Here is a 13,261-nt window from a genome sequence, read left to right on the forward strand (position 1 = left end):
GAATGGATGTCTGTTGACTAAACAAGGAATACAAACAGGAAGAAAGGAGTCTGCATGCATTCTCTGTATTCCCTTCACTATATACTCTTAGAAAAAGCCTGAAAACTCCATTTCAAATACTGAGAGTGAAATAAACAACATGACTATCCCTTTCAACCCTGAATTATTATCATCTTTGCACAATTTCTCAGAATTTATATAGCCTAGAAGATTTTTTTAGAAGGTATAACCATTTATCTCTGTTACATTATCTTCATCCTAGATATGCCAGTGAGGAGAATTATGTACAATAAGGGGTCTCTGATATGGCTTCTCTTTCTACCTCTGCGTCCTTTGACTGGCTGTTGTCCACAGAGAAATTGAATATTGAGGTGTTATATTTGCAATGTTGTTCATTGGTAGAATTCTTGCCTTCCATGTGAAAGAACTGGGTTCAATTCCCTACCCATGCAGCTCAAACGCAGCCACCACCTGTCAGTGGAAGCTTATGTGTTGCTGTGATGCTTAACAGGTTTTTGGCAGAGCTTCCAGACTAAGAAAGACTAGGAAGAAAGGCCTGCCAATCCAGTTTAGAAGATCAGCCAGTGAAAACCCTATGGATCATACTATTCTGATTCTGTTATTCATGGGCTCCTATGAGTTGGGGTTGGGGGGCAGCTGAACTGAAACCAGCTAACAACAACAACAATTTGTAATGTAAATGGCTGGTCAAGTTTCTCAGGCCCACAATATAGTCCTCAAACATCTTCTAAGATTTTGACTAGACCTCAGAGTTTTTCTTTGTTTGTTGCCAATGTCTAATAAACCCCCATACATGGAATCTGTTTAGATGGGAGCTGGGTAGGTACTCTTCCAGACAATTTTAAAAAGAATGTAAGCTTCTGCTTAGACATTTAATTTTCTATTGTTTCTTTATAAGACACTCAGGAAATCTTTAATTTGTCAATGTAAATAATGTGTATCTTTTGCACCATCAAATCTCAGAGAAAAAAATTAACATATACAACGAGAGCAAACGTATATTTTTAACAATTTTATTGATTAAAATTTAAAATATTTAATATCTACTATAGGGTTGCTATGAGTCAAAATCGACTCAACAGCAACGGGTATACATAAACATTTTCTCTTTGACATACACAATTCATGGCTAGTCTACACTGGTTAGTAGCAGAGTTGATCACTCCAAAATTTCTTTGTTACAAGACAAATGACACAATTTTGAGGGAATATTCCAAATAAATACTTCACAGATGACGTATATACAATTCAAAGCATATTCCTCAGGAGTGAAGATATGATCTATATTGAATCAATATTTCCTTTGATGATTTTGATATTTTAACATACTGGTACATAAGCTTTTGACTGAAGGTCTCATTTTGACAGCCAATGCCTGGTGCATTCCCAGTTTGCTAAAAGCAAACTTACACATGTCTTTTGTGGAGAAATGTCTTTTCATATACAATATGTAGTTCTTTTTTTTTTTTTCTATTTAAGCTCTTTCTTTTGCCAGCCTTATTCTATAAAAACTTTCTACGTACGCTCTTCCTCCTTTACACCTATAGAGCGTTTTCCTTTCATTGATCAATGAACATAAAATAATCTTTGAATTCATTGTGACAATATTTATTTTAATGAAAATTTATGCCTTAATTGTGGTTATTATTGATATTTTCTGATGCTTTCATAGAATTCCACAGTGTTTGATTAAGAACCATTACTATGGAGTCTTTTCCAAAGGTGGTGCTTAGTTGGATTACCTGAGAAGAAAATTCTAACTAAGGGCCATGAGGGTAAGCCAGCTGCTTTTCATAGGAATGCAAATAACAGCAAGATGCTATTACAGTTGTTCTGAAATAGCCATACAACTTTGCATCTGGAGAAATAATTTAAAACTATGAAAATGCCCTCACCTCACAGGTTGTATCGGGATATTAACATCAATTTGCTTTGAAACATGTTAAAAAAAAAAAAAAAAAAACTCTGAAAGGAGGGAAAGAGAGGAAAAAGATAAATAAATATAGATACACACACATATATAGGTATATAGAGAAAAAGAGAGAGGAAGTCAATGTTATCTCCACAAAAGATTCCCTAAATTAAAAGTAAATTTTAAGATAAGCCTGTGAAACAAACATTAATGCAAGAACCAAAGATAATTAAGAGACATCGTCTCTTCCTTTGTTCCAAAAAATGATAGTTTTTCTTCAGATCTGTATATATATGTTACACTCTTCTTTTTAGGATATACTTTACTTTCCACAGCACCCTTAGAGATGCTTGTCTTAATTTATTGTTCTTCAGAATTAGAATAAATGAATGACTTGAGGGATAAATTAGAGCTATCAACTCACCCCATATCACAGCTAATTCAGTCTCTGGCATAAAGTAGCTGGAGGTGGCTACAAGAAAGGCCAAGCAGTAGATAATGAAGAGGAGGAGGAAAGAGATGACGGCTTTCATGGCTCCCATGTGAGCAGCTGTGCTGGGATCGCTGCATCCTGTGGCGTTTAGCTGCATCTGCCTGGTATGTCTCCACAGGGAGAAAATCAAGAGGAGAAATGAGATCAGGGATACAGAAAAGGGGAATAGGGTTAACAGGTTGAGAAGAATCTTGGTGGAAGCATATTGAGCTTTATTTACTCTGCATCTCAAAGTTGAGTTTGTTTTCCTCTTTGCCTTGACGCAAAGCCTGAAGTCGTCATTCAAATTCTCAGTGACCGGAAGGCTAATAAACACAGAGAGGGCCAAGCACCCCAGCAGGATCCAGAGAATCACCCTGTCAATTCTCCACTTCATCCAAAGGAATAGGGGATGGAAAAAATTAGCTATCTTGAGGAAATAGAAAATGCTTAGGCAGGTGGCAAACCAGACACTTAAATGGTTGGTTAGTGTCCAGAAGAAGTCCATGATTTTCATTTGTTTACCGGTGGCATAGACGTCTGGATACAACACCAATATAAAGCCATCTAGTAGTATTATGCATAACAGACAAATTCTGGACATCGCCAGACTTGCGAGGATTAAATCAACGGAGGCCATCTTCTTGTTCTTGACCCAGCCCAGGCAGTTTACCAATACAATGAACGTATTCCCTAACATGCCCATTGAAAACTCTCCCACTGCTATGAGCATTAATATGCTCTCCACTTTACTTGGCATGTTCGAATAGAGGAATAGTCTATTCGATTCTGGTTGACCTGATGCAGTACGATATCTACACCTGTGCTTTAGATTTCGCTATAATTTTCTTTACCTCTTTTCTTGTAGCCTATCTTGTGATGGAGACTGGAACAATAAATGAAGACTGTAGCTATCTTCATGAAATACTGGCTAGTCTTGACAAACAGCATGTTTGGTGATCCCTGGCCTGGGCATTGCATGTCTACTTACCTTCTCAGAAGGCTGTAATTTTCCACATGTTTCTGCAGAGCTACTGCTTGTTAAGATGCAAATGGAGCTGATTTCCTTTCATGGTTCTGTACTATCTTTCTGAGGCTAAGTTTAAAAATTTCTAATTCATTAATCTGCCATGCATACTAAACCAAAACCAAACCCACTGCCCACTGAGTGGATTCCAACTCATCGCAACCCTATAGGACAGAGTAGAACTGCCCCACAGAGTTTCCCAGGAGTGCCTGGTGGATTCAAACTGCCAACCTTTTGGTTAGCAGTCATAGCACTTAATCACTACTCCACCAGGGTTTCCATTAAAACCAAACCAAACCAAAACCCAGTGCTGTCAAGTCGATTCCAACTCATAGCAAACCTATAGGACAGAGTAAAACCGCCCCATAGAGTTTCTAAGGAGTGCCTGGCGGATTCGCACTGCCAGCCCTTTGGTTAGCAGCCATAGCATTTAACCACTACACCACCACGGCCTTTAATAATGTTGCCAGATTAGCAAATAAAAACAGGGCATCCAGTTAAATTTAAACTGCAGGTAAACAATGAATAATGTTTTATGCCCCAAATTGCATGGGATTAAGAGTTCTGGGAAGTACTGAAACTCAAATTAACTGAATGTCCTGTATTTCGTCTGGCAAATCTACACCTCAAGGATCTGCTAATGACTAGAAAATAGGCAAAATTTAAAATTTATTGAGAAATCTTCATTTTGTTGATAAACAGTAATATAGATTATTGGTAAAGAATCTGAAGTTTGGGTCCACGTTCTGGAATTTAAAATGTTAACACTAAATATAGATAATATGGTTTCAAAAGAAGTATTTTACTCATTTATCTTACTTGCTCAGAAAGACAATTGTTTGGCACAAGGTCTCTTAAAATAATGCACTTTCTTATAAATCAAGTGATGTTTAATGGTCACTTAGTTTGTGTTGCTATGTATAAAGTGAAGGAGCCATGATAACAACAAAAACAGTATTGATTGCCTTTAGACTTTTCCATTTCACCTAAGATGTTCTCAACGGCAGTTGTATTTATGAGAGAGAAGAGAGAAATTCTATTTCTTTTTACTCTCTGCTCTTCTCCATATCAAATTGTATCTGAGTATCTTGACCCTTAAACTTTCTATCTTGTTAGGCAGGAGACTGATGATTAAATCTACCTCATCTGTGCAGACTAAGAATTGCCCCCATAGGGCTTCCAGGGAGAAGCTGGCAGATTCGAGCTGCCAGCCTTTTGGTTAGCAGCCATACTCTTAACCGCTGCACCACCAGTGCTCCTTTTTTGAAATAGCTTCTCTAATTCAGAGTTACCAGGAAACATTTCACTGCATAATATTTCCACAGAATAAGTCTGGAGTACTCACACCTTCCTGTGAACATATGTATTCTCTCATCCTTTCTTAAAGGACAAGCCTTCATTCCTGAGATGCAGCCCTGATTTTTGGACAAACTACCTCCTAACATAACCATGTTCCACAGGTGATAAGTTTCCTCTGATTTTGGCAATGATACCTGACCTAGCTACATTATTGGCAAATAAGGTACTCACAGTAACTATGATAATACCTTCACCCAAATATATTTTAGACTAAATTTTTGTTTTGTTGCAAATAAAAAATATTTTATTGCACATAGGTGTAGATTTTAGGCTTGGGAATGATGTATAAAATGGAGATTATAGGAATACTATATGTCTTAGTCATCTACTGCTGCTTTAACAGAGATACTACAAGTGGATGGCTTTAACAAAGAGAAATTTATTCTTTCACAGTCTAGGAGGTTACAAGTCCAAATTCAGAGTGTCAGCTCCAGGGGAAGGTTTTCTCTCTTAGTCAGCTCTGGAGGAAGGTCCTTGTCCTCAATCTTCTCCTGGTCGAGGAGCTTCTCAGGTGCAGGAACCCCAGGTCCAAAGGACCCGCTCTGCTCCTGGTGCTGCTTTCTTGGTGGTATGAAGTTCCCAGCTCTCTGCTTGCTTCCCTTTACTTTCATCTCTTGAGAGATAAAAGGTGGTGCAGGCCACACCCCAGGGAAACTCTCTTTACCTTGGATCAGGGAGGTGACCTGAATAAGGGTGGTGTTACAATCCCACCCTAATCCTCTCAACGTAAAATTAAAATCACAAAATGGAGGACAACCACACAATACTGAGGATCATGGCCTAACCAAGTTGACACATATTTTGGGGGGGACACCATTCAATCCATGACACTACAGTTGGAGGGGGGGTACCTATAATAGAGAGCATTTTGTCATATACAGCCTACTTTCAACTCCAATCATTGTGGTCACTGGAGATACTTGATAGTATGAAAGGGAAAACAAACACGGAAGAAAGGACTTCAGACTAATGGGGAGGCGGGGGAAGGAATCTGCCCAGAGCACTAATCTTATAAAACGTTATTTTATCTAAAACTGCTGAAGAATATAAAGTTCTTCCCAGCATAGAATATACAAGTACTTCATAGAATATATTGATATACAGCATTTTATTGCAGAAGCATCAAATCTCCTTCAACACACAGCAAACAGAAACATAAATAGCTGAGGTATTAGAACTGTAGCTGATGAAGTTTATGTACTTAGGACTGCAAATACTGGTACATTAGAGAGTAAATTTTACACAATTCTAAACAGAAAAACTAGATAATTTTCAGGAATATAGTATTTTAGTTATAATAAAAGGAAATGGGTAGATTGAAATTGACCAGAATTAGACAGAGAAAATAGTGGGAGAAAAAGCAAAAATGCCCAGCCAGATTAGAACAGACATGACCTTAGATATGCCAGACCGGGTGTTTGGATAATATTCTTGTGAGAAGGGATTTGATGTTCAAAGTAGAACAATATTTTATCAATGACTGTTATCTTTCTTTATTTTTTTAAAAATGATTTGCTCTGTATCTATTACGGAGGTATTGTTGTCGTTAATTGCTATCAAATCGCTTCCGACTCATGGCAACCCCACGTGTGCAAGAGTAGAACTGCTCCATAGGGTTTTCAATGACTCTGACCTTTCAGAAGCAAATCGTGGGAACTGTGTTCGGAAGTGTCTCTGGGTGGACTCAAACTGCCAACCTTTCAGCTAGTAGTCTAATGCTTAACTGTTTGCATCACCCAGGGACTCCGTTTATGGACTTCCTTATGGACATACATTCCTTTTTTAGTGGCAGTATAATAGTTATTTCATGGAGCCCTGGTGGAGAAGTGGTTAAGAGCTCCTGCTAACCAATAAGTTCAGCAGTTCGAATCTATCAGCCGCTCCTAGGAAATCCTATGGGGCAGTTTTACTCCGCCTATAGGCTGCTTTGAGTCAAAATTGACTGACAGCAATGGGATTTGTTTTGTTTTTATATAGTTATTCCACAGTATAGGCTAAGTTTTTCACAATTCATTACTTTTCTGAAGTCCTAAGTAGAAAGAACCCCTGTAGGTGATGTTCAGGCAAGGAAGTGAGAGAAGCAGTTTGACCAATACCATTTACCCCGTTCTTAACAATACTGTGAAGAGCACTTAGGAATACCCCTTAGAGGGAGTTCAATTTCTACACAGGTACTGCCCGAAAAGCAAGTTATTTGAAGAGAAATTTAATTTCAAGAGAAATGAATAGGAGGTGCCCAAACCAGGAAATCATTACCTGGGAGACCACCTAAAGCACCGTCACTCAGTTGGGAAGAGAGAGATGATGTACATAACCAAGAAACTGAAGTAGACATTGGGCAGGGGAGAGCTGAGGTCCTCCTTCATAAGCCCAACCTGAGTGACTCAGCTGAGCTAAGAAGGGAAAACAATAAGGGCCGGCAATGATTTTTGGACAGATAAGTAAAACTAAAAAATAAATTTTACAAAATTAATTTTAATTTTACAAATTTAATTTTTAATTTTAAAAAATTGTAAAATTAAAGGAGAAACCAGTAAGTACAACTCAGGTAGCCTTCATCCTGGTCCAATGGAAATTTTAAAGGGATTTAACTAAACAATACATGCCTAACATTTGCAGTGAGAGGACTAAAAGAGAAATGTGAACTCTGTGAAGTATCTGAAGGAAAGGGTGTGTGAAAATGAGAATGTCTGGGGCAGAAAGATACCTCAAAAAAAAAAATCCCATTGCTGTTAGTCAATTCCAACTCATGGTGATCTCCTGTGTTAACAACTAGAACTACCCCATAGGTTTTTCTTGGATGTAATCTTTATAGACTAAGATCACCAGGCCTTTCTTCTGCAGTGCCCCTGGGTGTGTTTGAATCCCCAATCTCTAGGTTAGTAGTCTAGCACAAACCCTTTGTGCCACCCAGGGGCCTCATTGTTTGTTAATAGGGCTCAATAACACTTAAACATATGTACCCAAAATAAATGGAATAACTGGAAAATAATGAGAATGAGTAAGAAAATTACATTTTTATTAGAAAAAAAGAAATGCTTTTAAAGTCTATGTATAAGACTAAGATTCTATGTCATGCAGGCTCTTTTTTCCACATGTCAGCATCCTGGCAGATGCCTGCCTCAGCTTGTTGTATCCAAGAATTAAAATAAGTGAGTGACCTGAGGGATAGAGAATTGTTATAGTCTCTCCAAGTATCACAGCTACCCTTTTTTCTGTCACACGGTAGCTAAAGGCTGACCATAAAGAAGACAAATAGTACACAAACAGGAGGAAAAGAAATGAAGTCACAGTTTTCATGGCTCTCACATGAGCCTCTGTGCTGGAGTCTCTACAACGTGTAGCTTTGTGTTTCATTTGCTTAGTATGTCTCCACAGGGATATAATTAAAAGGAAAAGTGAGATCAAGGACCCAGTAAACGGGACAATTCCCAACAAGCCGAAAAGAGTCAGTACATTAAACTGATCACTTTTACTTACATAGAACAATTCAGTGAAGTTGCTTTTTTGTTTCGCAATTATATGAAACCAATAATCACAACTCACTATCGTTACTAGCATAAGGAAGGTCAACAAGGAGATGGCCAAGCACCCCAAAAGGGTGTGGACAATAGCTCTGTCAATTCTCCACTTCAGCCAGAGAAAAAGTGGATGGGAGAAATTGGCTATCTTGAGCAAATAGAAGACACTGAGGCAAGTGCCAAACCAGGTACTTGTGTGATTGCTGAGCATCCAGAAGGTCTCAATGACTATCCTTAGTTTTTCATTAAAAAAAAAATCAGGGTAGAATATCTGTATGATGATATTTAGTACTATGACACAGATCAGACAAATTCTGGAGATAGCTAAACTGGTGAGGATGTAGTCAGCTGAGGAGAGCTTTTTCTTCTTAACCCAGTCAATCCAGGTTACCAATGCAATAAATCCATTCCCCAATAATCCTATTATGAATTCTCCGGTTGTTATGATCAGGAAGATGCCGTCTTCTGTACCGAGCATGTTTGTACAGAGAACGCCTGACCTCAGATGTCACTGCAGATGTGCTAACTCACAGATGCCCGGCTGGAGAATGATAAATGAAATCTTCGTATCATGGAACAGCATTTTCATTTGTCATCATTTTGACTTTGGTATTGTTGCCAAAAGTTTTTCAGGTTTCCTCTGAAATAAGATTGTTTCTATATTCATGAAGACTCGATGAACTGACAGTTCCAAACAAACAGCTCAAGCAGCTATTTGTAGCCTTGGCAAATTGTAATTATTACCCTTTTGTGAGTGGTAACTAAAACTTTCGGCTGAAACTGTTTGCTCTTATGCAAATGCGACAAGATTTTATTTCATAAATTTGCAATAGGCTTTTTCCTATAAGCTATGCATATTTGGACTCATCAAACTGAGTTTTGAATAGGGAGCCACACCAAAAAAATATGTTTAATAAAAATCAGAATTTGCAAATGAAACTTAATTTTTATCACCACAGGTTATGAATTACCCACAAATCAGGTTTCCTAGGTGGACGTGGATTTTAGGCTTGGAAACGGTTAGTACAATCCATTGTAGAGAGTGAACATTCAGCCAGAGGGTTATATTTTTTGCCTCCATTTTGATGGTTAATTAAGGAAGGATATGAATCAAATGTAATTATAAATGACAGAGTTACTAGTCAGGCAAAACAGGCTCGTGGAAATATTTACTAAGAATTTCTCTCTGTACAGCTGTTGATTAGAATTGTGAAAGATGCCAGATAAAGATTTGTTATCTTTAGTTTTATTTAATATGAGAAGTGTTCTCCATGACAATTCAATTCTTGAAATGTTGTCTTTTGAATAATAAGAATTTTCATATAAAATTAAAGAAATAAACACTTTAAATTTATCTAGTTCCAATTAACCCCTTTTCTCAGGTTTGTGATCTCACAGTTCACATTGTAGTCATTTTTCTAGATGGGCATATAAACAAACAAATAAATATTTTTTTTTTTTTTTTACAAAAAAATACTTCCAGGAAACAGTATTATTCTATTAGACTTATTACTAGATTTATTCTTTGGAGGGAAACACGACTTAGCCCACAAGAAATTTGAATCAGGCAATACAAATCACAATAGAGTTTTTATTCTTGTATTTAAATAGTTTTCCAGTGTAAACAACATATATAGTCTTTTTTTTCTCTTCTTACATTTGCCTAATGTGCATTAGGAAAGCATGAAATTCATACCGAAAAAACCTAATTGTTCATAAAATATTACTGCAAACAAAATTTAAAAAAGAGAGATGTGAAGAGGAAAACATGGAAAAAATCCTGAGCCTAGAAGGTTAGAAAGCATGCCAAAGAATCTTTTGAGAACTGACTCCTAAAACTGCCATTGCCAGCTAGGTTTAGTTATGGAACAACCCGATCAGTGAGACGCTCAACCTTCCTTCCCAAGGTGGTCCTGTTATACACATCCCTAATTGGTGCAAAACACCCTTTCCTGGTCGGGTCTTCTTTCTTGAGATCATACCACTTATCCAACATCATGTTTTTTCCTAGACAGAATCTCACTGAAGACTCTTTTTCTCCCTCCTGGTCAGGACAAGCCATTCAGAAATGAATGGAATAGGGCAGAAGAGGTGAGGCCTGGTCTTTAATTCAGATAATGTAGACCATTTTTTACATGAGTGATTTTGTAGGAAGGGCTGACGTGTTCTAAAGTCTCTTCCCCACAGCCTGTTTGCCTGAAATTCTTCTACTCATTGAGTTTGCCACTATCCATGATGTGTGCTGTAGAGTTGATTCCAACTCATGTTGACTCTATAAGACAGAATTTCCCCATAGGACTTCCAAAGCTGTAAATCTTAGAAGCAGATCACCAGGTCTTTTCTCCTGCAGAGCAGATGGTGGGCCCAAACCGCTGAGCTGGTTAAGTCCAAGCAGCCAAAAGCTTAACCATTGCACCATCAAGGCTCTTTCCTTTGCCAGTAACATGGCAGAAGGAAGCAGAATATCTTTGCATTTAGGCAATGGTATAAAACATTAGTGTGGAATTTAGATTTACTTTTCTTACAAGGATCAAGAAAACACAGTGGTTCGATGATAACATTGAAGAATAAACCAAAAAGAAATGTAACAGAACACAAAAGTTATCTCTAGAATAATGATCGATATTAATGATTTCCCATAGAATATAAGAAAATAAATAAATGCCATCACTTGAGCAAAAGAAGAAAGTCTTTTGTTGATTTCTTTCTTCTTTTATTCAGGAGCCTGCCCAAATCTTTCTATGAACAAAGGGTTGTGAAACCCTTCACAAGCCTTAGCACCTTCAGAAAAGCCTCCCTCAGCTTGCTGTTCCCCATTATCAGGATGAACGAATGGCTTGATGGGAAAATGATAGTTATTATGCCACCAGACATCACCACTAATTTTCTCTGAGGAATCAGAAAGCTAGAGGTGACTACAAGAAAGGCTATATAGTACATGACAAGGAGGAGCAGAAAGATGAGCACTGCCTTTATGGCCCTCATGTGGGCCTCTGTGCTGGGGTCTCTGGACCCTGTAGCATGAAGTTTCATCTGCTTGGTGTGTCTAAATAGGGAGAAAAGTAACAAGAGAAATGAGATCAGGGATAGGATAAAGGGGACTACAGCTCCCAAGTTCAGGAAAACCTGTTGCAAAGCATTTTGGGTTTTACTCACTTCAAATTCCAAAGTTATATTTTCTTCGTTATTGTCCTTGAAGAGATACCGGAAATCATCATGCAAATGGAAACTGATTGAAACGCTAATAAGTAAGGAGAGGACCAAGGACCCCAGAAGAATCCCAAGGATGACCCTGTTAACATTTTGCTTCAGCCAGAGGAAAATTGGGTGGGATATATTAGCTATCCTGAGTAAATAGAAGATGCTGAGGCAAGAAGTAAGCCAGATGCTTGAATAATTGCTAAATGTCCAGAAAACATCCAAAATGCTCATTAGTTCACCATCAGTATACGTATCTGGAAAGAGTACCATAACAAAGCCATCTAAAGATATGACACACAACAAAAAAATTCTGGAGCTGGCCAAGCCGATCAGGATGATGTCTACCAAGGCGATATCTCTTCTTTTGAGGTAGCCAATGCAGTTAACCATTACAATAAATCCATTTCCCCAAATCCCTATAGCCAATTCACCAGCAATCAGGATCATATATATGACTTCCATTGTATTTGGCATGTCAGCAGAGAGCTCCGATTTTGAGTATCACTGATGATGAATTGATTTCCAGGTGATCATTGCAGAATGATAAATATGTCTGCCACTTAGGTCAGACTGCAATTATTTTTATCCATCATTCTCTTTGTCAGCTGTGATTCAGGTCAAGAAGATGGCCAGTTCTTCTCTGGGTTAGAACTGCCTAAAGACTTCACTGATCGAGGCCAGTAATTTCCATCGTGTATAATGATGATTGAAAGGCTCTAAGATGCAAATGGGAATGGATCTGATTTCTTACATTTGCACAATCTTCCTCATTTTAAGCTCTGTATATTTGAGATTTATCAGTCTTAGGTATGAAGTAGGAACTTCAAGAAGGAATCAATTACTTGGAAAATGTAACTAAAATCTCATTTGGAAATGGACAATTTTGATGTCATTACCTTCTCAAATTACTTGTAAAGTTTCCCTAAATTGTGTTCTATTTTATACAAATGCAGGTTTGGGGGCTTAAAAATAATCAGTGAATTAAAAATGTAGAACCTTAAAATTAATAATTTAAATAGTAAAGTAACATCAAATTCATTATTTAGGACAATTCAGATAGGACAGTAGTGGTTTTCAGTTTTCTTTAAAAGACAGTTTGTGTTTTATATAATAAGGCACATGTTTTACCAAGCACCCTGTCTAGAAAATGAAATTCCTCGCCAAAGTCTATTTGTTATTCTCTGGCTTTATTCAACATAAAAAATATTCTTAAAAGCCTGAAACACTTTCCTAGTCACCTCAGGTGTGGCAAGGAACTTATCTTTCAATTTCCAAAACCTTACCTCTCAGCTACTCAACTTCTAGCTCTTTTGCCCAGTGATACTGAAGATACTCGGTTGTGTCAGTCAACTCTTCTTAGTAGGAATTCGACCTCAGAATCTATATTTGTATGCAACCTATTATGGTTTGATAAAATGTGAGTATATCTTCTTTATTATGCTTTCATAAGAACAGATATCTATTTCAGAGGTAAAACATACATCTGATCAGATTTTTATTATTTATATGCCATCTTTTTGGTTTTATGACTTAAAGCACATGGTATCTAAATCCATAAAACAATGGACCAAACTATACTGAGAACTTCTTCCATTGGTTTTAATATTTCACCAACTTAATACACAATCTGGAGCCTTTCAGACTTTGGTATAACTGGAGAAGCTGCTCTGTCAGGGGGAAATGTCATGAGGTGAACTCAAATAAATGCCCCAGCATCTTTTTATCATCTGCACATACAGTACTCTGAG

The 13,261-nt window shown here is 37.5% G+C and overlaps 3 protein-coding genes across 3 annotated transcripts; all 3 read right to left on the reverse strand.

The window, feature by feature from the left end:
- Positions 1 to 2,229: 2,229 nt before the first annotated feature.
- LOC126076256 (taste receptor type 2 member 7-like) lies at positions 2,230 to 3,165 on the reverse strand. The gene has a single exon (XM_049884831.1). The coding sequence runs from the start codon at positions 3,163 to 3,165 to the stop codon at positions 2,230 to 2,232; it is 936 nt and encodes a 311-aa protein (XP_049740788.1).
- A 4,667-nt stretch (positions 3,166 to 7,832) lies between these two features.
- On the reverse strand, positions 7,833 to 8,790 carry TAS2R8 (taste 2 receptor member 8). The gene is given in 2 exon segments (XM_049884832.1): positions 7,833 to 7,883; positions 7,885 to 8,790. Coding segments are annotated over 2 exon segments (957 nt in total).
- A 2,261-nt stretch (positions 8,791 to 11,051) lies between these two features.
- On the reverse strand, positions 11,052 to 11,987 carry TAS2R9 (taste 2 receptor member 9). Its single transcript, XM_049884833.1, has one exon. The coding sequence runs from the start codon at positions 11,985 to 11,987 to the stop codon at positions 11,052 to 11,054; it is 936 nt and encodes a 311-aa protein (XP_049740790.1).
- Positions 11,988 to 13,261: the final 1,274 nt, after the last annotated feature.

This window comes from Elephas maximus, chromosome 4 (genome assembly GCF_024166365.1).
Source record: "Elephas maximus indicus isolate mEleMax1 chromosome 4, mEleMax1 primary haplotype, whole genome shotgun sequence".
NCBI classification, from domain to species: Eukaryota; Metazoa; Chordata; class Mammalia; order Proboscidea; family Elephantidae; genus Elephas; species Elephas maximus.